Source organism: Phoxinus phoxinus, assembly GCF_949152265.1.
Source record: "Phoxinus phoxinus genome assembly, chromosome: 9".
In the NCBI taxonomy this organism is placed as follows: domain Eukaryota; kingdom Metazoa; phylum Chordata; class Actinopteri; order Cypriniformes; family Leuciscidae; genus Phoxinus; species Phoxinus phoxinus.
Genome location: NC_136884.1, coordinates 12,952,310 through 12,978,938, shown reverse-complemented (window position 1 = coordinate 12,978,938; position 26,629 = coordinate 12,952,310). Strand labels below are relative to the sequence as shown.

Here is a 26,629-nt window from a genome sequence, read left to right as displayed (position 1 = left end):
GGGGCGGTGTTTCAGGCTCATCGGTTATTCGTTCACATTGATTACTTTTCCTGTGTGCGCACCCTCTCAGCGATCCGCGATCAACTCGTTCAGTCTTCTTGACAGCGCAAACATGGCGAGAACGGCAGTGGGTAATGAGTTAGATAAGTGAAATGAAGCGCTATATTCCTGGTTTACTGATTTGCAGAACATTGAAAACATATACCAGTAGACCGAGGCGGTAAATAAAGTGCCTCAGTGCTATTTTACAGAGTTGGACCTCGTTTTAAAGGGATTTTAGGTTTTGTGCGTTATTTGAAGTGCAGGTAAGTTTCACTCAAGTTCTATCTATAACGGAGCAACATCAGCTCACCAAGGCCTCATTTATTTATTTGTAAACTTATAGATGCATGAATTATTACTTTCTAAATCAAGCATCAGTATTACTATTTTTCATACACTGTTGGGGATTTGGGTGCTAATCCGCAATATGAAACTCCTGTGTGTACTTTACTTTCACAATGTGCTACAGAATGGTGACTCAAATCGAGACGCGCTATTATATTTTCTAAGCAATCGCATTTACGGCTGGGCGTGCGACCCGAACCAAAGCAGTCTGTAAACATTCAAATACTTGGGGGTGGGATCTTTAAACCCGGGCAAGTAAACAAACAGTTAGAACACTGTAGCAACCGCATTGGATCTCCTTATCAACCTCACTTCATCATGGATGTGGGTTTTGCACGGGTACCATGTAACCTGCCACACATTTGTTTTTGTTTTTAAATCCCTTCTTTATTCCGTTATTTTAATGCATAAACATACAGCCCTGATTTGTGTAAATTTCTGTTAAATGTAATGACATTCACAACTTCAACAGGCCTACTTTTATCAAATATTTAAATGCATTCAGGTTTGATCGTTTTAAACTATCATTTTTATTCAATTTGATATTTACATTTTTAGAGGTAAAAAGCTAGCTATTGAGAGTTGAGATAGAACTGGGTTGGTGGAGATTGTTGTAGTAGATACAGCTTTTGATCATATATAAGACATACAAGACAATATGCAGATGTCCAGAAAAAAACACAAAGTGCAATATAAAGATCAATGAACTGAAATGTATTAAGGAGATTTCTGTGCAGTAGCTCTGTATAAATATTCCTAATAGGGCTATGATGGTGTGCATGCAAACAAGTGGCTGTAGTAGGGTTATATAGTTACTCTAAGACTATTTATTGAGCGGCCTGACTGCTGTCGGAAATAAACTCTTTGATTTGAATGTTTTAAATTGTAATCTTGAGTCTGAAAGTTTTTATTTCTAGAACAGGGCTGGAGCCATGACTGCAATCACAGGAGGCGTCGGGAACTGTTTGTCCATGAGTCTGTCTGCCCTGAAGAGACTCGACCCTTATATCAGCAGCATCACAGACCTGGCCAGCCAAGTAGCACTCTACACCTTCAACAATACCACTAATGAATGGGTAAACATTAATGATATCAACACCATTAATGGCCATATTAATGGTGGATTATTTACCATTAATGACAGTATTATTGGTAGATTAATTACTATTGTTTAGAAGCTATAAATATTAATGATTGAATGGAAAAACAAAAAAGAAATTGGATTTTTTTAATTTAATGTTAGAAATATTTATGTCTACGTTAAATATTAATAAATAGACAAATACAAATGTTGTTGTTTTTCTGCAGGAAAAGACAGATGTGGAGGGAACACTGTTTGTTTATAACAGGTTTGTATGTTTTCAGCAGTGAAGCAACACACACACACACACACACACACACACACACACACACACACACACACACATGTGGTCCTGAATCAGAGCCCTAGATATCTGAAGTGGTTCAAAGGATCACAGAAATAACCTTCATGATATTCTTCAGCCTTCTGATATAATACACTTGACTGCGCTAACACTGCAAAACTTCCACTCACAGATGTTTAGGTCCTTCAGACTTATAAGGTTTATTTTCCCACTCATGTTGTGAGTTTTAATGTCAGTTTTCTGTTCATCAGGCTTGCCACCCCCAGACATGGCTTCACCATCCTGAATCGCTTGAGTATGGACAACCTGACCGAACCCATCACAAAAGACTTAGATTTCCAGCTGCAGCATCCATTTCTCCTGTACAGGAATGCTCGCCGTAAGTCTCTATATTTGTAAAATATTTAAAAAAGTAAAACTAAGAGTAAAAAAATATCGAGTTTTTTTTATTATAAATTAATCCTTACATAATGAGATGAGAGTAAAGTATCCATGTCAGAAATGTCTATGTTATAACAGACCGGATTAAAAAACTCAATGTGCATTACGTTTACATGTATGCAGTATTATTGAAAGCGACTTTCATTGCATTAAAGATATACATTTGATCGGTTCATGCATTCCCTAGGAATCAAACCCATAATATTGCCAGTGCTAGTGCCATGTTCTAATGCTTAAGCTACAAGAATGCCTTCATGAAGGATTGTACATGAGATTTTGGGAGATGGGCTCATCTATTATTTCTTGGTCTATGCTGTCAGGGACATTTAAAACTCTGGTGTTCAGCAAACAAAATTACTCTCTCTTTACATCTGTTATTAAGACCCGTCTTGGGAGATTTCATTTTAAGTAGTCCGCTGAGACATCAATGTTAACACCTTGTAGTAATGTGCACTTAATTTGCATTAACTTAAGTTGAATCTGAATCGGAAATAGGTGGTTCTTTGCTTTGTTCAAACTCATGAGCATGTAAGACCATGGTATACTTTATTTTCTGTGTTCAAATCACTGCAAATCCACGCACAAGGCAGCGATGACACAAAAATCAGACATCCGCCGACTGTGTTGATGAGTGTCCGAAAGCCGAAGCAAAATGCGGACAAGGGAAGTTAACTTTGGGCTTTATAAGTGCAATGGTTTTGACCACCCTGAATGTGGTTGATGTGAATGAATTTCAAAAATGTTTTGGACCCCATTTGGGTGTGTATTTAGCACCCAGTGTCAAACAGATGGCTGGAAACGGATGTTAATACCAGGTATAAACAGGGCAGGGAGCACACGGTTGTATCCATTCAAAAAAAATGAACTTAACAGCAATAAAAGTGTGTCTGGATTGAGAGAGCTGTCAGACTGGCGTCTGTGTGTGAGTGTGAGGAAGAGAAAGATCAGAGATCGCTGGCAGGCCTGCCTGCATGAAAGGCTCCAAAGCCACAGTGCCTTATATGGTGCAGAGAAGTGTGTGTGTTTCTCTTCCAGTTTCCTGCCAGCATCACAGACCCGACCAGCCAATCGTGATTAGATAACAAGCCCCTCTCACACGCACACATGCACAGACTTCCAAGGAAATTCATGATAAAGGGACCTGCAAATAGAGTGCATGCGGAAAAGCCTTAAGTACTTCAGGCTGATTACATGAATCATTGTAGATCCTGATGTTTCAGACGGTCCAAAACTGATGTTTGAGCTTTGCTGATGATGGTAAAATCTGTGCTACTGCTAACTGTCTGACGGGAAACTTTATACTCGCTGCCTCCGTGTCGGCATATAGAAATTATTTGTCACCAAGTGTTTTGTTTTTTTATCTCCACTGCCTCAATGGTAGAATGTTGTGAGTGGTAGCCAAAGCCTTGCTTTGCAGTTGTAAAGATGTTTTAAGTGGTTCTTAGTTCATTGGTTCATTCTAAGGTGTTCTGGGTAGTTTCTTAGTCAAAAGAGCCCACCAACAAGTCTCAATGATAGAGTTCTGCGGGGATGACATAATTTTATAGGCCAACCTGGAAGTTAACATCTTCATGGTTCCCTCAACAAAAAGCCTGTAGGATTTTTCCCTTGACTTGGATTATTGCAGAAAACAAGTTTTGTGACCAACACACTGTTTGTTCTTCTAGATAATCTAAACAAATTAATGTTTATGAATTTTTACATTTGTAAAATAAAATGATCCTTATATTATTTTCTTAAATACTAATTTTTTTTAAGAGAATTTTCACTTAAAGTAATTTCTTTAATTTTTTAGTAATTATGTAGTAATAATAATAATAGTCATTATTATTATATAATTCTTATTATTATATATAATTACCATAATGATATATAATCACAGAATTGCCCAATTGTACAGCCCTACAAACTCTGGAAACCTGGATTTAAAAAAAAATATTGCAATTTCAAATCACACAGACCTAGTTTGAGGTATTGTTCATATCCTAACCGAACAAATGGTTCCGAGGCAACAATAATAAATTGCAAACACTACTAATGAGGTTTTAGACAATAGGAAGTAAGACCTGCACTGTCTATCTTCTACACAACGCTCTCCCTCATGTGCCGAGGGTGCTGGATTCTGTCAGCTCGTCTCTTAAACAAACGCAGTGTTGTGGTTGTGATTTGTGACAGTGTAGCTCGAGTCTTTCAGCAGGACTGTTAAGTATACAAAGCTCTTACCTCCTGGCCGCACAAACGTGTAGCCCAGCTCTCTCTCCGACACAAGCTTTCCTTTGAATCGCACCTCTACTTCCTCCTCCAGTCGCTCGTGCTTCAGCCTGCGCCGACTGAACAGCTCCCGCAGCATCTTCTTTCTGTTTCTGAGATTTGAATCCTCGGCAGATTGAAGCTTTGGTCGGCAGATTGAAGTCGGTCAGAAGTTCACAGTCTCCTCAGTGCGTGTGTGGATTCAGCTCCATTCAGAAAAACATGCAGCAAACGCTCATGCACTCTGTCTGACACGAGCGAGGGTATACAGTTTGGGTCTCTGTTTTTCTTTTCTCTTTGTTGTGTTTTGCGAAGTTCAACTTCAAAAGCATTGGCTGTGTCCTCTCATCACTCTCTCTGTCCTCCTCCTCCTTGTTCTCATAGCCCTCTCTCACTCACTCTGAGATGTGTTCATCGGTTCCCAGGCAGTATTTTGTTTGGGTTTTTCCCCCAGGCGCTGACCCATGTGGTGCACTCTGCTCTGAGAATGAACGGTTGTGAATATAGCACCAGCCCTTTCTCTCTTTTCCTCTCTCTCTCTCTCTCTTTTACTGCTCTGGGTTTTATCATCACTCTGCTACTTCTGGAGGTGAATGGAACAGGTCCTGATTCAGCTGTCAGCACCAGGCTCTAAGTTTAGTTCATAAGGGATTCATGAGGAACCACAGTCTGAACCCATCACTGAAATCTCTGTTAATTGTTCCCAATACGGTTGACCAGTGACTGTTGATACAAGCATCTGAAGACTTCATCTTGGTGTTTAAGGACATTTTGGTGTACTGGCACAGCAGTTGGCTCCAGTTCTGCTTGGGCACTTGGGAGTTTGGACTGTTTGGGAAAGGAATGTCGGCTAGAGTGGAGTGTGTGTATGTACGATGGCATTTTTAGTGCATGTATGCTGTCAGTTTCAGTGGTCCTTTCCACTGGTTTATTCTGATCATGTGCTAAACATTTGTATTTTTTTCTGATCATGATTGGTTTTGGTTTAAATGTGATTGATATTTATATTAATCTGTGTGTGTATATATATTGGCAGTGTCCATCTTTGGCATCTGGTTCTATGATAAAGAAGACTGTCAGCGTATAGCGGAGCTCATGAAGAAGTGAGTGTTTCCTCTATTTGCAAACTCGCACAACTTTCTCTGCTCTAACTTGGGATGATTCTGGTTCTGATTTCAATTAAATGTAATGATTCGTATTCCTTAACAATTTTCTTAATTAGTCTTCTAGTACATTTATGATGAATCATAACATATACTTAACACATGTTAATGTTTTTATTTCCAGAATGTGTCTAATAATTAAACCTCACATAGTAGCGATACATTGAGACTGATTCAAGACTTTTAACTTTTTTAGACTTTCATTACAAGAGCCTACTCATAATTCATTCATTCACAAATTGGGCTACACTTGTTTTGCTGCAAACAACGAGGACAATGCAATAAAAAATGGATTTAATGCAGGTGTAAAATCTTGCTTCTGGAGGGCCACTGACCTGCAAAGTTCAGCTTCAACACAAAGGCCTGTAAGTTTCTAGTGATACTGAAGACCTTGATTTGATCAAGTTGTGTTTAAATAGGGCGTCATCTCGAGACTACGGTAATTACTAAACCTCTATAACTTAACTCTATAAACCTCTCTACTTATCCGTCAGTCTCGCATATTTGCTATTTGTCGATCTCTTTTTATTCGTGTTGTTCTAATCGAAAATTCTCGTCCATTCAGATTCTAACCGGAAAAGTAGACCATCAGAGTAGGACCATTAGGACGGATAGTATGCGAATTGGGACGCAGCATATGCTTGAATCTGGCCCTCCAAGAGCAGGATTAGATATCCCTGATTTAGCAGTACCCAATCTTTTTATCACAATAAATTCCAACATCAAGCTTACAATTTGTCTTTGTTATTTTGTTCTTTTTGAGGCAGAGGAAACACTGAGCATTTTAATACTTTGTTTCATTTTGGCATAAAAAGCTGTTAACAAACCCTAATCTTTTATAAAAACAAAAAACAGTTCAACAAGAACGGTTTGCTGATTTCTAACCCTAGCTCTCACTTTCTCATACACTCACTCTTTCTTTGTGCGTGTCAGTTTGGCAGGGTTGGAACAGCATTTACAGCCACAAATAGCGACTGGCTGTGTCTCTCCACGATCAGCAGAGCAAGGCGTGGATATAATGCAGATGCTTACTAAAGCACGGGATGACTATGACAAGGTGAGACACACAAGTCTTAAAGTCTTTTCTTACACAACTATTAAGGTGCTTCATATGCACTAGAGGTCACCAGTGCACAGTATACTTCTCTTACTCATGTTTTTTCCCCCTTTTCTTTCTTTTTAGGGAAAACTCAGTGAGCCGAAAGAAATTGGCAGTGGTGGTGTCATCTATGGAAACCCCCATCTGATCAAACCCATTCCCCTCAAACCAGCACAGGAAGCACACATTCAGGGACAAACACAGCAGGTGCAATCTCTCTGCATTTTTGTGACTCAGTTTGTGTTTTCTGTAAATGCTTGAATGTGTGAAAAAATAACAACATTTGATTCTCTCTTAGGATGCAGAAATGGACTCAAAGCACCTCTCAGTTGTCACTTTGTTTGGTGCTCAGTCAAAGCCGGACTCGGTCTCACCACAGCCCAGCTCGTCTGTCAGCAGGGTAGGTCCAGCACGGTCTGCTGTGGCCCGCTCCCTGTCTTATGATGATCCTTCTCCGGCAGGGGGCGCTGTGGTGTCCAGCACCCCCATGCAGCACTGTCCAGCCATCCACAAACTCATGTCTGGTTCACTGCTGCAGCCTCTGTCTGAATCCCCAGAGAGCCGTCTGTGTGAAAACGGGGCAGCCCAGAACCATCCTGACCCAATACAAAAACTGCTAATGAACCCTCCTCCTGTGGCAGGCACCCCTGGGATGCCTTCCTTACTATTAAGTCAGGGAGAGTGTGGAGTGCAATTCCACCCCATGGCTAAAGCCTCCGGGCCGGTACTGGCTCAGCACCTGATCCATGTCCCAACTAAAGCGCCAACTGCTGGAGTGGCAGGGAATGTGGTGTCGCCTCATGAGCTTCTGCAGAGGCTCAGGTTGGTACAGCAGGAGCAAGAGCTCCATCCCCGTCAGGAGCTCCTACAGCCCAGCCTGACCGTCAGCAGCTCCAGTCTCAGCCAACCCAATTTGACTCAGGTGAAATAAATCAGTGTCAGTTATTTTGTTTAAACTATTTGGGAATCTTTAGGCATCTGTTGTATTCATGCTCCTTACACAGACATATCATTTTTAGATAATTAGCAAGTCATTCTGAAGCATCCTGTATCTGTAACCTGTGATTTAATGTGTGTGTGTGCGTGCGCGCAGGTGATCTCACCGCAGCGTATCCCAGCAACTATAGCCCCCACCCTCCTGTCACCCAGTGTGTTCGCCCAGACTAAAGCCACGAGAGCAGAACCAGAACCAGCTGAACCCAGAGCACTTAGCAAGATTCAACTACAGGCTACATTGATACACCTTATCAAGGTCAGAACCAATGTTAATGTCCATCTGGATTATTACAATATTAATTATATAGTTTAGAGATGCACCAACATTTTGCCTCAAAACAATATACATATATACATATAAAATTGCATACATGTATATATAAAATTGTATTTTATTATATAGTGAAATTTAAACTATATATATATAAAATTGAAAATTCAATTTAAAATAACTTTTCTATTTGAATATATTTTAAAATGTAATGTATTCCTGTGATGGCAAACCTAAGTTTCCAGCAGCCATTACTCCAGTCTTCAGTGACACATGATCAAGAAAATCATTTTTGATTGCAGAAAACAGTTGTCCTGCTTAATATTTTTGTGGAAACTGTGATACTTTTTTTCAGGATTCTTTGATGAATAGAACGTTCCGAAGAACAGTGTTAATTTGGAAAAATAAATATTTTGTAACATTATAAATGTCTTTACTGTCACATTTGATCAATTGAATGCTTCCTTGATGAATAAAAGTATTATTTTATTATTATTGTTTTAAACTTACTGACCCCAAACTTTTGAACAGTAGTATATCTAACATTTAATAGAATTTTAGATTTTTCTATATAAGTCGCTGCACTACCTGATTGGTTTCTCTTTCTGTGACTCAGAATGATGCCTCATTCCTGGACACCATCTATGAAGCATACGTCTCCCGTGTCGCAACAGACTTCAGCTCGAAACCTTTCTAAAGCAGGAACACCATCCAAGCGTGTACATATACATGCAGCTTTCACGCTCTGCACACATATCTGCATCCCATCTCAGGACTACCCAACTGTTCTGAGTGTAGCGTCCAATGAGTTCAGCTCCTCAGCGACAAATTCACAACAGGAAAACCAGTTTGGTTGCAAATTGTATGAATTTTAGAATTTACATTTTTTAACAAGTGGGAATCTTAAGTATTTTACTTTTTGGAAGGAGAATTTTATAATGGAAATCTCACTTAGCTTTCAGACATCAGAGCTGGAAATGTGCTGTGTTAAGATAGAAAGACATTCTTCTTTTTATGAAGGCATTTTTACCTTTGCATATCTAAACAGACCCACAAAAGAAAAAAACAGGACCCTAGCCTCAAATATAATAGAAATAACATGACGAATAACAAAACAAACATGTCTTGTCTTGGTTTCTATCATCTTCAAATCACAGCCGACAAGACAGAAAGCGTCTTCATCCCTTCACAAGCTAGCAGGAAGAGTGAATTCATTTTAATCACATCTTTAAATTGAAAATTGATTTTGTTTAAATGTACAAACAAGAGTGTGTACATATATATATTCTATTTTTCTATGGTGTATTACTTCTGTTCTTATATCAACATGCTGGAATATTTTTAGGTTCCCTTTTTTTAAAAAGAACAACCCAATACCATGTCATCAGTGTTTTCCAATCAACGGGTTAAAATTTTAAACAATTTTTATTTTCTGCCGTTTGTTTTTCCTATTAAAATAATGTCTCAACACCCCATATAGTGTATGCTCTCTGATCTTATTGGTTTTGGCTGAAGCCTGTGTGAAATGTTTCATTATACACAACACTACTATTCAAATGTTTAAGATCAGTAAGATATTTTTTGATTGTTTTGAAAGAAATTAATACTTTCAGTAAGGATGCATTAAATTGATCAAAATATATTTTTTAGATAATATAGATATTTTTATGTTACAAAAGATTTATATTTCAAATAAATTCGGTTCTTTTGAACTTTCTATTCATCAAAAAATTCAGAAACAAATATGACCATTTCCACAAAAATATTAAGCAACACAACTGTTTTCAAAATTAATAATATGAACAGTTTCTTGAGCAGCAAAATTAGAAACATCTGAAGGATCATGTGATACTAACGGCTGCTGAAAACTCAAATTACAACATTATTTCACAATATTACTGTTTTGACTAAATTTTTAATCAAATATTTGAGAATAAGACTTCTTTCAAAAACATGAAAAAATCTTTCATGCATGTTGATGGGTTTTTCTAAACCATATCCACATCAACTAGCTGATGGCTTAAATAAAAACAAAGCAGTCTTTGCCCAGGGTTAGCATGACAGTCCTCTATTGGACCAGATTAAAATCTCAGGACCCATTCACACCAAGAACGATAACTATATTAGCGTCCACACTAGCGGACGATGTCATTCTGTTTATTCTACATGTGCTGCAGTTTTGTTGTCTGTTGCTTTTAATTCTCAAGCTCTTTAAAGCAGGATGGATTCTGATTGGCTGTCAATGTTTTTATCATTCATCAGCTGGAGTTTACCTATATAGTTGTTGTGTGGACTCTCTTTAGAACATTATAGTTATTGTCCTTGGTGTGAGTCTGCCTTTATTGTCAACATGTGTACACTAATAAGTATAATTGTTTAAATCAGTTTAATTCCAAGGATTGTTACCCGACATATAAATAGAAATACTTATACAGTAATTAAAAACAACTGAAAAAGTCATAGAATTTGATTGGTTAAAGGCTGTGGGAACCCTTTTAACAAGACATCTTGCTGACCTCTAGTCTTCCCAGTTAATAACTGATTGTGGATTTATGAGCTAGCAGTTATCATAAGCATTAGAGCTGATGAACTCATAAGCAATCTAAAATAAGCGCTTTAATCTTAATAAGTATGCCTACAGCCAGGAGTGCACGTGGTGTTACGGGTGATAGATTATAAATGTATGCTTCATGCTTAGACTGTGTTGGGTTCAGCTGATTTGTATGGTCTGTCCCACTCACACACGGTCACATTACGACCCAACTGTTTGAATACAGGAAACAAGGGATCACAAGCATGTGTGTTTCCCTCTGGGTATTTTTGTACCCTGTGTAAAGTCAGTAATTACAGATTAGTTTTATTATAGCATTTATGTTTGACATCAGTCTAATTTATTTTCCTGACATTTAGATAATGGGGTTCAATACCAAGACTTAATAACAACAATAAACATCAGTTTATTAAAATCAATACAATTTACAATAAAAAAATATTTGTAACAGTTCTAGCCAGATGCATGGTTATAAGACACCGTGAATTTATTAAACAATATGCTGAAAACTGTAGGTTGCCTTTTATATGTCGATTATACAATGTAGCCTAGGTTTTGAACAGAAATATGTACTTGGATGAAAACCGGGATATTAAAAGACCAACGTTAAAAAGATAACTTTTGTTACTCTACTGGTCAAAAGTTCGGGGTCAAGTTTTTTCATGTTTTTGTAAGAAGCCATTTATGCTAAGACTGCATTCACAAATAGTTGCACCCAAATATGAGCAAAACCGATTGAAAGTTCACAAGAACAGCATTTATTTTAAATAGAAATATTTTTGAAACATTACATGTGTGCAAAATGCATCATTCTGTAATCAGTCACGGTTTCCTTCATTTTCACAAGACTGAAATCCTCAGCTCACATCTGCAAGCACAAGCACAGGTGTGCATCTGTCTGAAGGATGAAGCCGTATATACACTAACTAGGTCAGCGGAAAAAATCCAGAGCATGACATCTGGACACAAACTCACAATCTTGTGTGTGTGTGTGTGTGTGTGTGTGTGTGTGTGTGTGTGTGTGTGTGTGTGTGTGTGTGTGTGTGTGTGTGTGTGTGTGTGTGTGTGTGTGCGCGCTTTAGGGGAAACAGGACGACCGATGTATATTATTATTAAAATAATACTGCTGCTATTAAAGTCTAATGAGATTTCACTGGAAGAAAGATGATTGTTTTAAAGAAAAGTAGAAGCCCATTTAATAAAATAAAAAAAAGTTTTGGGGGTTTCAAATTATAAAACAATAGATATGGTATGAAATGAAGACAAAAATATTTGGACTCTTCAAAAATTACATTAGTGGAATGTGTTCACAGCATGCACTGTTCAAAACTCAGGTCAGTAAGATTTGTTTAACTTAAAATACTCAAAAATAGGATGCATTAAAGTGATAAAAAGTGGCAGTAAAGATGTTTTTGCGTTCCTCAAGAAAATCAGTTTGCTCAAACCTTTTCCGTTTTGCTGAAAAATTGTGTTCTATTGAAAAACTTTTGTGATGAAATAAAATGAGGTGGGAGGAAAAAATATATTTCAATGCTTTGGCATGTGAACGCAAAGTTTCTCAAGGGAACGCAATAGTTTAGAGAGAGAGCGCAAATGTTTTGGAAGCGAACTGAAAGTTTCTCGGGGGGGAAAGCAATACTATTACGACAGAATACAATACTTTTGCGAGAGAATGCAAAAACAATTAAATATATTTTTTCATCCCATCCCATCTGTTTTTTTTTTTTAAACCATCACCATGTCCCTTTAGGGGTCTCAATGCAGTAAAAATCACTTTGGGCAGTTGTTTAAAAGTCAATATGGCTCAGAAAAATTAGAAAGTATGAAGAAAAGTTGAGGAAATATCTAGCTTAATTTGCTTGTAGGTTCCACTGCAGGTTCATTCATTTCAAGTGCAGCTTCAGTGTCCCTTCTTTCTGACTGGAAAGACAAGGGCCATCTCCCGAAACATTAATAATCCTATAACAGAACCCCTCTCCCGCGCTCACCCTTTTCTCTTTCTTTTTATCTCTCGATTCCAATGCATCTGCCCCTCACCCACCCCACATCCTCTACATCTCTCCCTCTCTGTCTCTCTCCCCCACTGTGGAAGTTGAGTGTAATCCATGTGGATTATCATAGTGGGGAGGGCAAAGGCAGTGTGTGAGTGTTTCTGCTTCTGTTTCAGTTCCTCCCAGCTGTGTTGAACACAAGATGAGCATGAGAGAGAAGAGAAGACATCGGTAGGACTCTCAGAGGATTTGTATAAAGAAATGGTGTGACGAAGAGAATGATGGAAAGAAGAGATGTAAACATCAAGGGGGGATGATCAGGAATGGGGAAAAAAGAGCCGGATGTCATTATTTCACAAGAACTTTCCGGGAAGATTTCTGTGTCATCCAAAACACACTTCTGAAGCTTCCGGAGTGTCTGTTGGCTACAATCTGATATCAAGACTAGACTGGGATTACCGGAGATAGTCTGTCTTCAGGATCCAGTGAGCTGGAGATCACACAAACTGCTGTTTTATGCACGTGGCAGGGGTTGATGGGTAGGATGAAGGGCATCACACTGCTCTGGGTGCTGTTTTCAAGTTGGACCATCCAAACACAAGCTCAGAGGATATCGCCTGAAACGTGAGTCCAGTTCATCTCAGCACAAGTTTAGCTTAACCCTCAAAACACTTGCAAGCAACCCCACAGCTACAAGATATGCACAATGTGAGATAAACTATCATCTTTTTAGGCTCCTGTATTGCTAAATGTAACATAAATATGGACTTTGCCCTCACACATTTAAGAAACTCATAGTACAGATGAAAAACTATAGCACTCCTCTGAATCCTTGTGCAGAACTTCAACATGTCCCCAGATCTCATCTTAATGCGTGCAGGTCATGACCTGCACACCTCCTGTCACTGCTTGAATACAGCTACTGTAAAAGCACTGTAAGCCAAAGCTTAACCTCCAATTGGCAACATTCGCTCAAAATCCACACACAGACTTTTTGATCTCTCTGGGGGCTAATTTAGTTCCTGAAAGTCAAATTATGGAAAACAAGCTAACCTTAATAAGCTTAAAATCTTTAGCAGCACACTACAGAGCAAAAGCAGAAAATTGTGCCCCTGTAACAATTTCCAATAACAAACTTTTCCCACACTATCAGTTAAAATCCTCCATGTTTGAGAAAGAAATTGCTGCTAACTGCTTCTGTTGCCTGATTTCAAGGATCTCCTTGCCATTAATCAAAATTTCTAGCTTTTAGTCCATATGTAGATAACGGATGTAATATGTTAGATAACATATACACTACCGTTCAAGTTTGTGGTTGGATTTTTTTGAAAGAAGTCTGCTTACCAAGGGTACATTTATTTGATCAAAAATATAGTAAAAACTGTAATACTGTATTGTGCAATATTACTACAATTTAAAATAACTGTTTTGTCTTTTAATATTTTGTATGTAGGCTAATTTATTCCTGTGATGGCAACGCTGATTTTTTAGCAGCCATTTCTCTAGTCTTCAGTGTCACACAGTCCTTCAGAAATCATAATATGCTCATTTGCTGCTTAAGAAATATTGTATTATCAGTGTTGAAAACAGTTGTGCTGCTTAATATGTTTGTTGAAACAGTGATAAATTAAGGATTCTTTGATGAAGGATTCTTTGATGAATAGAAAAAAAACAGCATGCTTTTGTAACATTATAAATGTTCTTAACGTCACTTTTGATCAATTTAGTATGTCCATGCTGAATAAAGGTATTCATTTCTTTCAACAACAACAACATAAAAATCTTCCTTACTCCAAACTGCTAGACTAAAAATATTGACGACTCATCCTATACTACAGATTTTCATCCAATCAAATGCTCTCTAGAATGAGAATGTCCCTCCTCTAGACATTTTATTGTCTGAAATGGCAGTTACTTGATATTTATTTTAAGATCCATTTTAAAATTAATTAGATTTGATGTCTAATGCTTTTCGTTTGTGTTTTGAACAGGGTTCAACAGTGGGCCAATGCCTTTGGAAAACAGATTTTGGCCTTGTCAAACAGATACTCGGGAGCCCAACTCTTACAGAAGGTTTGTCTATTGTGACAGTAAAATAATGAGTAATTATTACTTTTCTGCTGTTTAGCACTGCAATTATTTATTACGAAAATTTGTCTTTACCCCCTCATTTCAATCCTTATATCAAACCAATCAGGGACATTTCTGATATTGTCTGATAATCTGCAGCGCAAGCAGGTTTTATCCGTAAATCACTACATTAGCAATGAGTCTAACTGCTGGTAAATGTCATGTGCAGCTGTGTCCAGTTATCTGGCATCTGTTTGAATTCACACTACACTCTAATTAACACTACTGTTAACCACAGAACCGATGCCAGCCTACGAGCAGCCCATCTGCATACCAGAAAGACATATAACGACCAGTTTATACTGTATCTGACCTGAATAATGTAGGTGTTATTTCACCTTAAGGCCCTTTATTAGTGCAGCACAACAGCAGGATGTGCCTGAAAAGTGAGGCAGGAAGAGGATTAACCTTCCCAGACTGCAGCATCTCCTCCTCCCTCTATTCCTTCTCTCTCTTTTTTGTTTTTCTGTGTCTAATCTAAGCTCAGAATAAAGCCATGGTACTCTTACAGTGTTTTGTGGAGGTGGATTATCCCTGTCTGACCTCGTGTTCCAATGGCCAATTGGTGGAGAGCATGGATTCATTGAGATCCTGCACTCAGTGGCCTTTGATAGAGTGCTGATCTAGAGTTTGACCTTTGCTTTGCTTTGCTTTAAATAAAATGTCCCCATAAAGATAGTAATTCTAGCAATTTTTTAACTTGTGCTGACATTTTTTGGTCCCAATTAGGAAAACAGCTTATAAATCATACTAAATTATGTTTTTTGAAAATGCAGAGATTTTTTTGTGAGGGTTGCGTTTATGGGTAGGGTTACGGGATCGAATATTCAGTTTGTACAGTATAAAAATCATTATGTTTATGTAAGTTCCCATAAAACGTGTGTGTGTGTGTGTGTGTGTGTGTGTGTGTGTGTGTGTGTGTGTGTGTGTGTGTGTGTGTGTGTGTGTGTGTGTGTGTGTGTGTGTGTGTGTGTGTGTGTGTGTGTGTGTGTGTGTGTGTGTGTGTGTAGAAATATAAAGATGTAGAGCCCATTATCAAGATGGTGGAAGTGGATGGTTTAAATATGGTGAAGGAATTTGCTGAAGAAATGGAGAACATGCTGGGCAGGAAGATGAAGTCGGTCAAGGTCAGAGAAATCAGTATATTGTAGTAATGTGTAATTCTAAACAGTTATAAAAACAAAATATTATACATTTTTAATTATTTAATTTAAATATTTGTTGTTTTTTGGAAGATCAAAAAGAAGGCAATCTCCTGAATTTATTTATGTGTTTTATACAGAGAATGGCAGAGATAGCAGAGGATGCCGATTTATATCATGAATATAATGCCACATTAGAGGTGAGCTATCCATCGTCCATCCTTCCCCTTATTCTCCAGTTCCTCCCTCAGTCTATATTCATATATTTACACTTGTTGTTCTGCAGTTTGACTACTACAACTCCATGATGATTAACAAAGTGAAAGAGGATGGGAACAATGTGGAGCTGGGCGGCGAATTTCCACTGGAGGAGAATGAACACTTCAACAAACTGCCTGTCAACACTCAGCAGAGTGTCATACAAGTGCCCACCAATGTCTATAACAAAGGTAAGACACAGTGCATTTTCTTCCCTGATTAGAAACTGAAGATAAAGCAGATCTCTCTCTCTGTCTCTCAGATCCTGATATTCTGAACGGAGTGTTTATGTCAGAAGCACTGAATGACGTATTTATCAGTAACTTTGAGAAGGACCCGACTCTAACCTGGCAGTACTTCGGCAGTTCATCTGGATTTTTCAGACTTTACCCTGGTAATCATCAACAGCCTTAGCCCTTCAAATGCACCATTGCAGGTTACTACTGAACATGCAGTTATGCTCATTCAGACACAGGACAGAGAGATGAGAGTCTGATTGACACCGAATTACTGGTGTAATTATTTGTGACAATGACTCAGGCCTCTTCTCTCTGCCTCTCTCATTCATCATCATGTCATCACAGTATTGACACAGTAACCAAACTGATAAACGCAGGCTTCCCAGATCTTACATGCATATGAACTCAGAAATCCTTATTCATCTCTCTCATGGAGAGGAGACAGTAAACATTAAATTCTATGCTTTTTAAGGTATCAAGTGGACACCTGATGAAAATGGAGTTGTCACTTTTGATGGCAGGAATCGCAACTGGTTAGTTTGAGTGTCTCTGTGTGTGTGTGTGTGTGTGTGTGTGTGTGTGTGTGTGTGTGTGTGTGTGTGTGTGTGTGCGCGTGTGCGCGTGTGCGCGCGCGCGTGTGTGTGTGTGTGTACTGTATAAAACTACAATAGTGTCCATTGTTAAGTCAGTATTTTTTATTTTGTAAGAAATTAACACTTAATCAGCGAGGATGCATTAAATTTATGCGGAAAAAAAGTTACACTAAAGACATTTACATTGTTACAAAACATTTCTATTTTAAATAAATGCTGTTCTTTGAAACAGTACTTTCAATACAGTAAATCAAAGAAATGTATCAAGGTTTTTCACAAAACTATTAAGCAGTACAACTGTTTGATACATACAACATTGATAATAAGATATATGCTTTAAGCACCAAATCAGCATATTAGAATGATTTATGAAGGCTCCTGTGAGCATTAGAGACTTCTATGCAAGTCATTAAAAAAATCCTACAGACCCCAAACTTTTGAATGGCAGTGTACACACTTAAACATCAACTAGTTGGTGGGATGTGTGAGTGGCAGCTGAATGTAATGCAAAAGAATGAAACAAAATGAAAAAGGTCTTGTGTCTTTGAAAGTTGAATTATTTTTAAAATGTGACGCTCCTGACAGAAATTCAAAAACCGTCAAGGACTCAAGGCAACATCAAAAGATTAGTGATTTGGCCGCAGTCCAGGGTCAAGGAGCAGCAGGTCGGATCTCAGTGAAAGATTTTAATCTAGGTTCCTTTCCGTGACTGGCTGCTTCGTCTGCCCAGTTTCCTTAAACGCCTTCTGCCAGGACTAACACTATTACAGCTAATGCACACAATCTCTTTAGCAGTAATGAACGCAAAGTACTGACCCGTTGTATTGTGTTACGTTCCTATATCTAACAGCTACAATGATCACTTGCTGAGTATATATAGTTCTGCGACACGAGTAAGTTAAAAAACTACAAGTAAGCCAATTAAAAATGTGAATAACGGACTATTGATGTGATGTCCAGTCTTTAGTTTCAGTCTCTCTCTCACTTTCTTAAAGTGATCCCATTATCTCCTTCTCTCAGAACATTACCCAGATGAGATTTCACACACTGTTATCCGGTTGAGGAATTATTACTGTGAAAGGTCTTGACTGTTAGTCAAGTGTGACTTGACTGTATGGAGTTATTTTAGTATTATCTTAGTTTTAGCCATTTTGTTGTTGTTTTGTCATCTTTATTAGTTTTTTAATATTTCTATTTAACTTTATTTGATTTTGTTTCACTATAAGTCAATTTAGTACTTCAACTTAAAACTTATTTTAGGCAATATTTAAGTTTTAAGTTTAGGTTTTTCATCAAATATTTTTATTTTATTTTCAGCTTTGTTTCAAATAACGATTTGTAATAGTTTCAGTTAACAACACTGATCTGAGCTCGTAAGCATTTCAAAAAGACCTTTAAAAACACTTCTCTCCAACTGTATGACAAAGTATCCTTGAGAACACTTCTGTTTTGTTCTCTCTCTCAGGTACATCCAGGCAGCCACGTCCCCCAAAGACATCATCATCGCTGTGGACATCAGCGGCAGCATGAAGGGTTTGAGGCTCACTATTGCAAAACACACCATCAACACCATTCTAGACACACTCGGCGAAAACGACTTTGTCAACGTCATTGCGGTAAGAACAGAAATTTCCAAACTAAACCAGGCTTTACACAAAACAAGTGGCAAGCAATACAGTTTCTTCCATGTAAATCTTAGTTATTATCCTCAATAAGAGTTCATATTTTCTCTCTTTCCAGTACAGTGATTATGTTCGGTATGTAGAGCCCTGTTTCAAAGGCACACTGGTACAGGCCGACCTGGACAACCGTGAGGTAACGTTTTACTCTGCTTGAGCAGTGAATTCAGTTGCCAGTTGAGATTTCAATATTTGCTGCATTCATGCATTCTAACTCTCTCTAGCACTTCAAACTTTTGGTGGAGGAATTGCAGGTAAAAGGTGAAGGAAAGGTGAAAAAAGCCATGAAAGAGTCCTTCAAGATTCTGAACGAGGTGAGTGTGTGTTAGTGTTTGAGGGATGTATATTTATCCATATAGAAATACCAACACGATCTCATGAAAGTGCGTATCTATACCACGAATGTTATTTCTCGTGCCATTTATACGCCAAAAATGTTTTTTTTTGCCGTGCATATGCGACGCACTGAAAACCCTTTGGGTAGGATTAGGGGTGGGGAGTACGTGCCATAAAGTGCGTATCATATGCACGCAAAAAATATTTTTGGCATAAATGGCACGAGAAATAACATTTCTGGTATAGATACACACTTTCATGAGAGCGGGCTGGAAATTCTGATATATCAAAAGGCTCTGGGTGTGCGTAGGCAGCAGCAGAAGGCAGGGGTAGTTTATGTAACCAGGCAATAATGCTGATTACTGATGGAGCCATGGAGGATTTCCAGAAGGTGTTTGAGGAGTTCAACTGGCCAGACCGCAAGGTACCCAAATGTGCACAAACAAACAACGAGTCACTATGGATACATGCTTTACCTGTGTGCACAATCTGATAACATAATACACTATCAAACAGGTGCGCGTGTTCTCATATCTAATTGGACGAGAGCTAACATTTGCTGACAATGTCAAATGGATTGCCTGCAACAATAAAGGTGAGATCCTACTGCAAATTAAAGCAGAGCACTGTGGGAAACTGCCTGAGCTAGTGAGTTCTTTTATTTGTACAGAAAATGTGTGATGTGCACACTTTGTACAGTTTTTATAATGCAGATGTTTTTGTGAGCACAATGGTTTCAATTCCCATTTCTTTTCCATTTGTTACAGAATTTAAAAAATCGTATTACTGTATATTTATATTTTAGTTTTATTTATATATCATTATAGTATTTAGTCATTTTTTTATTTCAGTTTACATTTAAATTTTTGTCATTTGTTGCATGTTTTTTTTTTCATTTTTATAATTTTTAGGTGTTATTTCTATCTTTAATTTATTTTTTATTTTAGTTTTAGTAATTTAGTACTTCATTTCTAAACAAGAAATACATTTCTAATTGTTCTTAGAACAATTATATTTCTAATTTTTTAAGTATTTAAGTATTTAATTTAAGTTTTTCCTCTATTTATTTATTTCATCAATATTTAGATTTTACTTTATTTCAGCTTTACTGCACTTACTAGTCATTTTTAATAGTTTTATTTTGTTAACAATAACAACACTAATAACAAAGAGCAGTGTCAAGCCAATGAAATATGTTAGACCCAAGCAAAATTACATTGGCAATAGAAATTTTCACGACTTTTTCAAAATATATATACATATTTTTTAATTATTTGTATTTCTTTTTCTCCTGCCTTTACCAAGCTTGGAAATAACAATTTGAATGATATTTCCATGCTTTCCACAACCCGTTCTATTATAATTTAATTAAATATTGTGACAGCTGTGCCCTCTGCTGGTAACAGATAAATAAATCAAATTTTTTACATTACCGTTGTTTTTGTGTGCTTGTAATTAGGTTACTACACCCATATCTCTACTCTGGCGGATGTACAGGAGAATGTAATGGAATATCTTCATGTGCTGAGCAGGCCAATGGTCATCAACCATGATCATGACATCATCTGGACAGAGGCTTACATGGACAGTGTGGTGAGCTGCTTACCTTTTCTCGTTCACTCTCTCTTTCTTTTTGCAGAAGTCGGTACTGTACACAAAAGGTGATGTTGCATATTGTCCCAAACCTTCATATTGATCATTTTTGTCCACATTAATCTTGAACCTCTCATGTTGTGATTTCGTTATCTGATTCCGGATGTGATCTTGTTATGTCTGTTACTTCATTATGTCTGTCATTATTTCCTGTTCATCCCATTCCAGCTACCCAATACAGCTGAGGTAAAATCTTTCGTTCTCCGCAGTAGATCGAAATATATCCTGTATACATCCAAATGCAATAGTTCATGTGTTCTTGCAGTTTAGAGTTCATACAGTAGCTTCTCTTTTAGATATATTTTAGTTGTATTTAGAAATTCTGATCTCTGTGAAGTTTTTAATTTGATCAAGGTCCTCATCAAATGTCTGGTAGAGTCTAAATCAACAGAATTGCAGTTCTAAATCTGATTGTGCTGTTTTGTTAATTTGTGTATTAATGGGTGATCAAGTCTTATATTTAATATGATAGCTACAGAGGCAAAAAGGAGCTACAGACACATTTTCTGCATTGATTATGGGGATTTAAATATGATACCTGTGCTACATGGAGCCAAGAGGGGAAATTTGAATGTGGAAGATTTGAATTCTTTGAAGATTTGAATTCTGTGGAAACCTACAAGAGTTTATTTTTAATTCTGTTGATGCCAATGACTATACATGCCATGCAAATAATGCAATATAGACTAGACAGTAACTACACGTCTGGTCAAAACTGAGTTATGACTGAAATTTGTTTGATAAGCTGTGCTCAAATTTGTAGAGAAAACAGTGGGAAAAATTATATCTATTCATTTTAAAAAACTCTGAAGCCATTTTTGTCAATTTCAGTGTTGGTGTAGTTACTGTATTTTGGGTAACGCTTTATTTTGGGTGGATCTTGCGGTAATCATTAATGAATGGTTTAGTTCTTTATGAGTCACAGATTAACTCAACATTATCTGTGCATTAGTTAAGCATGATTGAATAGATGCATATTAGTGCACCTGTATAGTAATGCCGCTGCATTACCGTATTTTGCAATTGCAAGGTAGAACAATAAGGAACTGAATCCACCTACCAGTGAAGCACCTGCTCTTAATGGAAGTATCCTATGGTCTCATTCAGGGTTTCATCCACTTCACACACACGGGCCTGGCTGGGATTTACCATTAGCTCAGTCTGTGTTGTCTCTCTCTCTTTCTCGTCTTTCAGCTTTTTAACACACAGGCTGAGAGTTTGCTGTTGATGACCTCTGTGGCAATGCCTGTGTTCAGCAAGAAAGAAGAAACAGTGAGTTGAATATATAAGGGAAAGTGTGGCTCCACATAAAAAGTCTAAAAAAACCAGGAACTTCTTTTTCTTTCAGTTCATCATGTAATTAAGTCTCATTCAACAAGGATAGAAAGGGGCGGAAGAATAATGAATGTCTAAAAAGGGCTCATACATAATTAATCATTATTAAAAATAAATAATTAATAAATTATACATAATTAAAATTACGTTATTACTGTTGTTGTCATGATAAAAGTCCATCTCTAAATAAAGATAAAGAATAAATCATTCATGTTTTAATAAATAATAATAATAATAATGAACGAATTGGTAGACCGAATCATTACAAAAATGCTCACAACTAATTTATTATGTTACATAACAATTAATTTAGCCTTTTTCTCTCTGTTAAACTACAGTGGGAGATTGTGATATTGGGACTAACGTTATAGCCTAACGTTACTGCTGGGAGTTCGTCACATCCCTGATTATAAATCTAACATAAACTCTCATAATCCAGCGAAAACATTAAATTTACACTATTAAACACTCTTAACATGTTTATATAAATTATTCCGCTACAATTTGAATATATGACCCGACTTTGTACCTAAAAAGGATGATGACCATTTGTAAACACTCTCAGTCGACGCTTCCTCAAATGGCTTTATCACATGACGAAAAAAGAGCGCGGGAATGCCAGACCAAACTAATCAACTGATTTGTCCTTGACAGCAGGGAATCCTTTAAATACATCTTATTTATTAAGATTTCTATTCATTACGATTCTAAGTAAATTATTCTGAATTTGCAAAAAAATGCTTTTGAATTCAATCAAAAACATATAAATCATGAAGGTTGCATCACTTCTGGTCCAGGTCTAGGCTATGTGCTTTGTTAAATATAGTTCCTGTTTTACTTGAGAAGCCTTCAAAAGAGTTAAGCCTACCAAAGATGAGCATAACCGATGAAAAATTGCATATGCAAATTGATATCTAAAAGCTTTCACTTTTTCTACTTCTCATTAACTGAATAAAACGGCCACATTAAAAGTAACTAGTTTGGTTAGCTGATTACCTTAAAAGTCCATAGATATTGCCATTAGTTCATGCTGCTAACACTTTCTACTACACGCTGATGCGATTAGACCTGTTTTAGACCATTGACAATTTTAGAACATCTGTTCAATTCAACTGTTTATTTTAAAATTGTATTGTTCATAGTTTTGACTTTACTCTTTCTCTTTGTGTGTAACGTTAGCTGTCTCACGGCATCCTCCTTGGCGTGGTTGGCACTGATGTCCCTTTAAAAGAGCTCATGAGATTGGCTCCTCGATACAAGGTACCTTTCATAATTATTTACATCATACCTCTTTTCACAATAACGCTGATCACATCTAAGGTCTTTTCATTCACAGGGCAGACTATATCTTATCCATGTAGACTATTGCATACAGAGATTGTTTAAACTGCTGACTGATTATGTGATTTTACTGAATTTATTATTTTGACTTCTTTGCTGTTTCAGCTGGGAGTTCACGGCTATGCATTCTTAAATACTAATAATGGTTATATACTCTCCCATCCTGACCTTCGACCTCTGGTAAGCTCCACAATATTCCACAGATCTTACCTATTACCTATTGTCTATAAGAGTTGATTACATTGCGTTATTAATTTTGTATCTCATTAACGTTGATGTTTTAGTATAAAGACGGTAAGAAGCTGAGGCCAAAGCCTAACTATAACAGTGTGGATCTGTCAGAGGTGGAGTGGGAAGATACAGAATACGCAGTGAGTGGAACAACACACATATAAATAAACATTCACACACATCACACCATTTTTAGATCAATTGCTTCAAGGTGTTTGTGTGTGTCGATCCTCTAGTTGAGAACGGCAATGGTAAGAGGGGAAAGTGGGACAATCTCTCTGGATGTCAGAGCAACAGTAGATAAAGGAGTGAGTTGATTTTGTCCTTTAATTCACTTCTTATAAGATTACTTTAGTTTGATTCATTAATATTTATCCCACAATAACCTAGCCGTGACTGTCATACTCACATGCCGACGTCTTCCCTTCTCAGAAGAGAGTCGTCTTCCTGAAAAATGAATATTTTTACACCACCATCAACGAAACTCCATTCAGGTGAGTTCAATGTTTTGGAGTCTAAAACATGCTGACTGTATATTTAAATTCTGCTTATGTGTTATATATTATGTGTCTATGTTTTTAGTCTTGGAATTGTACTTACCAATGGTCACGGGAAGAATGTTTTCATCGGAAATGTTTCAGTTGAAGAGGGTAAAGATTTTCAAATTATTACCAGCAAAAATAATATGTAATTTCTCTGTCTGCTTACTGCTTTCATTTGTAAATCCTCTCAGCCGTGTTGTTTTTCTGTCTACAGGCCTACATGACCTGACAGCATCTGATGTTACTATTGCTAATGAATGGTGGGTGTTAGTTAAGGCTAAGAACTAGATTAGAATCGGAAATGATTTGATATTTCCTGATTGTAAGTTTTTTGCTGTTTCAGGACATACTGCGAGACAGACATCGATCCACATCACCGCAAATTGACACAGTTTCAGGCCGTGGTTCGATATCTGTTAGGGAAAGAACCAGACCTGGAGTGTGAGTTCTGCCGTTAGACACTATAGTCTAGAAGTTTTAATTTATTTTAAAAAATAAGCCAACAAGTGCTTAAGTAACAAACACAATATAAATGCCCAGTTCAAAACCTATAGTGAGCTGTGTAGTATGTAATTAAATGAATACATATTTCATTCTTTATTGTAAAGTATCAATAATAATTGGTCATTGCAATTAAAAAATGTTTATTTTACAGAATATTAAAGTGTATTGAGTAACAAACGGTTATTTTCGCAACATGCTAATGTCAAACCGTACTTGTTGCCTGTAGTGTTTCATATTGGCCACTTGCAAGGTTTTGGCACAAATCTAAATATTTAGTTGCACTTGTAAATCATCTCATATCTTTGCAACTGTTATTCCCTGTACAGCATAACCATTTTCATAGGCAAATAAACACAATTTGATATGAATGATGCTTGATGATATCTGCTATTTCGTTGTGTTCTGTTCTGTCTGTTCTTCAGGTGATGAAAGACTCCTGCAGCAGACTCTGTTTGACGCAGTCGTCTCTGCGCCTATGGAAGCCTACTGGACTGCACTGCTGCTCAATGCCTCCGGGTAATATTTCCCACCCACGCACACATCATCACAGACAAGTTTCATTAGTGAAATACGTGCTCGGCCGTGACTTTTCTCATTCTTTTGCACGCCTCCGATGTGCAGTATTGATGCGGGTGTGGAGACAGCGTTCCTGGGCACACGCTCTGGCCTCATGAGGATGACCAGATATGTTGGCGTAGAGAAACGTGTGGCGAAGTGAGTACATTTAATTAAGAGCTCCACATCACGACCCAACCGCATAGACCACATCTATAGGTTTTCCTAAAGGGATAGTTCACCCAACAATGTAATTTACTCACCCTTAAGTTGTTCCAAACTTGTATACATTTCTTTCTTCTGCTAATGGGAGAAGAAGAATTTCTTTCTTCTGCACCCGTCAACTGTTTGGTTACCCGTGCACATTCTTCAAAATATCTTCTTTTATGCTCAGCAGAAGAAAGAAATTCATACAGGTTTGGAACAACTTGAGGGTGAGTAAATGATGACAGAATTGTCATTTTTGGGTGAACTATCCCTTTAAGGCCACCCATGGCCACAGAGCCTCACATAAAATTCTCAACTTCGGGAAGGTAAAGAGGAACAGGCACTAACATGAAAAAACAGAATGTGGTATTAATAAAATAAACATTAATGTGGCTATACATAAATCACTGAACAAATGCTAATGTATATAATCAACATAGGTTTATATACAATAAAATATGAATCTCTTTTTGATGTTTTTTTTTTTTGCAGAAAATTCTTAACTCCATCCGATAAGGAGAATATTTTTACCCTGGACCATTTCCCTGTTTGGTATCGGCGTGCAGCAGAGAATCCAGCTGGAAGCTTTTTGTACTACGTTCCTCCAGAGGACACCACACGAGGTAGTCCGCACCCTGCAGTCCATATCAAAAGACTTTACACCCTATTGAGTGTATTGTGCTCAGTATTTATTTTTCTTTCCCTGCAGTGGATGGAAGGGTTGTGATTGCCGTCACGTCTGTTTCAGTCACTGTAAAGAAAAAGACAGCAATTGCTGGAGGTATGATCTTCCCTGGCTTTTCTTATCTTTTAATCTTTTTTCTTTTATATTTGTCTGTGCTGATCAAAGGACACCCATCGAGTTGCTATTATCTTTGTCCATTTTAAAGTGTGTGAGTGAGCACACGTGCCCATGTTTGGATGTGCAACCATGTATGGAGTTCATCTCTCCAACATGAACATCTCTTTTCCTCAACACGACCTTGGCTTGAGCTATTGTCTCATTACTCACGCAGACACACATAATTGATGACTTGCACTGTATTAATGCATTCATGAAAAGGAAAATAAATTAAAGGACAGGAAGTCACTGGACAGGAAGTTGGGATGCGTTATCTGCTAGTATTCTCATTCCTTTAGCATTTGCTCTTTCAAGCTTTTAGAGCCCTCAAAAAATAGTCACAAGCAAAGCTATAGTCTACTGTAATATAAATGTTATGGTTATTTTGAATGGCAGTCAATGGAAAAGTAGGTTTAATGCCACCAAAATGGTGTAGTTACATTATCAACCAGCAGGGGCAAACTCTGCTATGCTAATCAGCCACTGCTTGCCCCCTTCATTTATCCATT

At 37.4% G+C, this 26,629-nt stretch overlaps 2 protein-coding genes and 1 long non-coding RNA gene across 5 annotated transcripts in view; 2 read left to right on the top strand and 1 right to left on the bottom strand.

Annotated features, from left to right (window-relative positions):
* Positions 1 to 18: 18 nt before the first annotated feature.
* On the top strand, positions 19 to 9,634 carry dcp1b (decapping mRNA 1B). 2 transcript variants are annotated; one of them, XM_079622168.1, is made up of 10 exons: positions 19 to 305; positions 1,310 to 1,463; positions 1,696 to 1,736; positions 2,024 to 2,151; positions 5,500 to 5,566; positions 6,560 to 6,683; positions 6,810 to 6,932; positions 7,024 to 7,647; positions 7,819 to 7,977; positions 8,609 to 9,634. In XM_079622168.1, the coding sequence occupies exons 2-10, from the start codon at positions 1,320 to 1,322 to the stop codon at positions 8,687 to 8,689; spliced, it is 1,491 nt and encodes a 496-aa protein (XP_079478294.1). In that variant the 5' UTR covers positions 19 to 305; positions 1,310 to 1,319; the 3' UTR covers positions 8,690 to 9,634. The 2 variants fall into 2 exon arrangements, with proteins under 2 accessions (XP_079478294.1, XP_079478293.1); XM_079622167.1 differs by having other exon boundaries at positions 137 to 305; positions 1,305 to 1,463; positions 8,609 to 9,626.
* Positions 9,635 to 12,708: 3,074 nt separating this feature from the next.
* Positions 12,709 to 26,629, top strand: part of cacna2d4a (calcium channel, voltage-dependent, alpha 2/delta subunit 4a) — a 37,152-nt gene continuing 23,231 nt past the window's right edge. The window contains exons 1-27 of one of the 2 annotated variants that reach the window (XM_079622237.1): positions 12,709 to 13,158; positions 14,526 to 14,607; positions 15,675 to 15,791; positions 15,947 to 16,006; positions 16,093 to 16,255; positions 16,327 to 16,458; positions 16,776 to 16,836; positions 18,362 to 18,512; positions 18,637 to 18,711; positions 18,800 to 18,889; positions 19,222 to 19,335; positions 19,428 to 19,506; positions 20,371 to 20,504; positions 20,733 to 20,750; positions 21,759 to 21,836; positions 23,079 to 23,159; positions 23,346 to 23,420; positions 23,525 to 23,611; positions 23,708 to 23,779; positions 23,904 to 23,965; positions 24,054 to 24,121; positions 24,228 to 24,273; positions 24,357 to 24,454; positions 24,940 to 25,033; positions 25,139 to 25,231; positions 25,772 to 25,902; positions 25,989 to 26,060. In XM_079622237.1, coding sequence (XP_079478363.1) covers positions 13,070 to 13,158; positions 14,526 to 14,607; positions 15,675 to 15,791; positions 15,947 to 16,006; positions 16,093 to 16,255; positions 16,327 to 16,458; positions 16,776 to 16,836; positions 18,362 to 18,512; positions 18,637 to 18,711; positions 18,800 to 18,889; positions 19,222 to 19,335; positions 19,428 to 19,506; positions 20,371 to 20,504; positions 20,733 to 20,750; positions 21,759 to 21,836; positions 23,079 to 23,159; positions 23,346 to 23,420; positions 23,525 to 23,611; positions 23,708 to 23,779; positions 23,904 to 23,965; positions 24,054 to 24,121; positions 24,228 to 24,273; positions 24,357 to 24,454; positions 24,940 to 25,033; positions 25,139 to 25,231; positions 25,772 to 25,902; positions 25,989 to 26,060 — 2,422 coding nt within the window. In that variant the 5' untranslated portion in view covers positions 12,709 to 13,069. The remainder of the gene's footprint in view (positions 13,159 to 14,525; positions 14,608 to 15,674; positions 15,792 to 15,946; positions 16,007 to 16,092; positions 16,256 to 16,326; positions 16,459 to 16,775; positions 16,837 to 18,361; positions 18,513 to 18,636; positions 18,712 to 18,799; positions 18,890 to 19,221; positions 19,336 to 19,427; positions 19,507 to 20,370; positions 20,505 to 20,732; positions 20,751 to 21,758; positions 21,837 to 23,078; positions 23,160 to 23,345; positions 23,421 to 23,524; positions 23,612 to 23,707; positions 23,780 to 23,903; positions 23,966 to 24,053; positions 24,122 to 24,227; positions 24,274 to 24,356; positions 24,455 to 24,939; positions 25,034 to 25,138; positions 25,232 to 25,771; positions 25,903 to 25,988; positions 26,061 to 26,629) is intronic. The other variant, XM_079622238.1, reaches the window with a different exon arrangement.
* On the bottom strand, positions 18,367 to 21,728 carry LOC307003595. Its single transcript, XR_013798756.1, has 3 exons — positions 21,625 to 21,728; positions 20,518 to 20,559; positions 18,367 to 18,441 (listed from the first exon to the last, which is right to left on the bottom strand). It is a non-coding gene; the product is annotated as an uncharacterized lncRNA (long non-coding RNA).

Excerpts from the sequence above, each read along its gene's own strand:
- dcp1b (XM_079622168.1), top strand. The coding sequence starts at position 1,320 with ATGACTGCAATCACAGGAGGCGTCGGGAACTGTTTGTCCATGAGTCTG. Across the intron at positions 6,933-7,023 it reads TTCAGGGACAAACACAGCAG|GATGCAGAAATGGACTCAAA; the intron begins GTGCAATCTCTC and ends ATTCTCTCTTAG. Across the intron at positions 7,648-7,818 it reads GCCAACCCAATTTGACTCAG|GTGATCTCACCGCAGCGTAT; the intron begins GTGAAATAAATC and ends GCGTGCGCGCAG.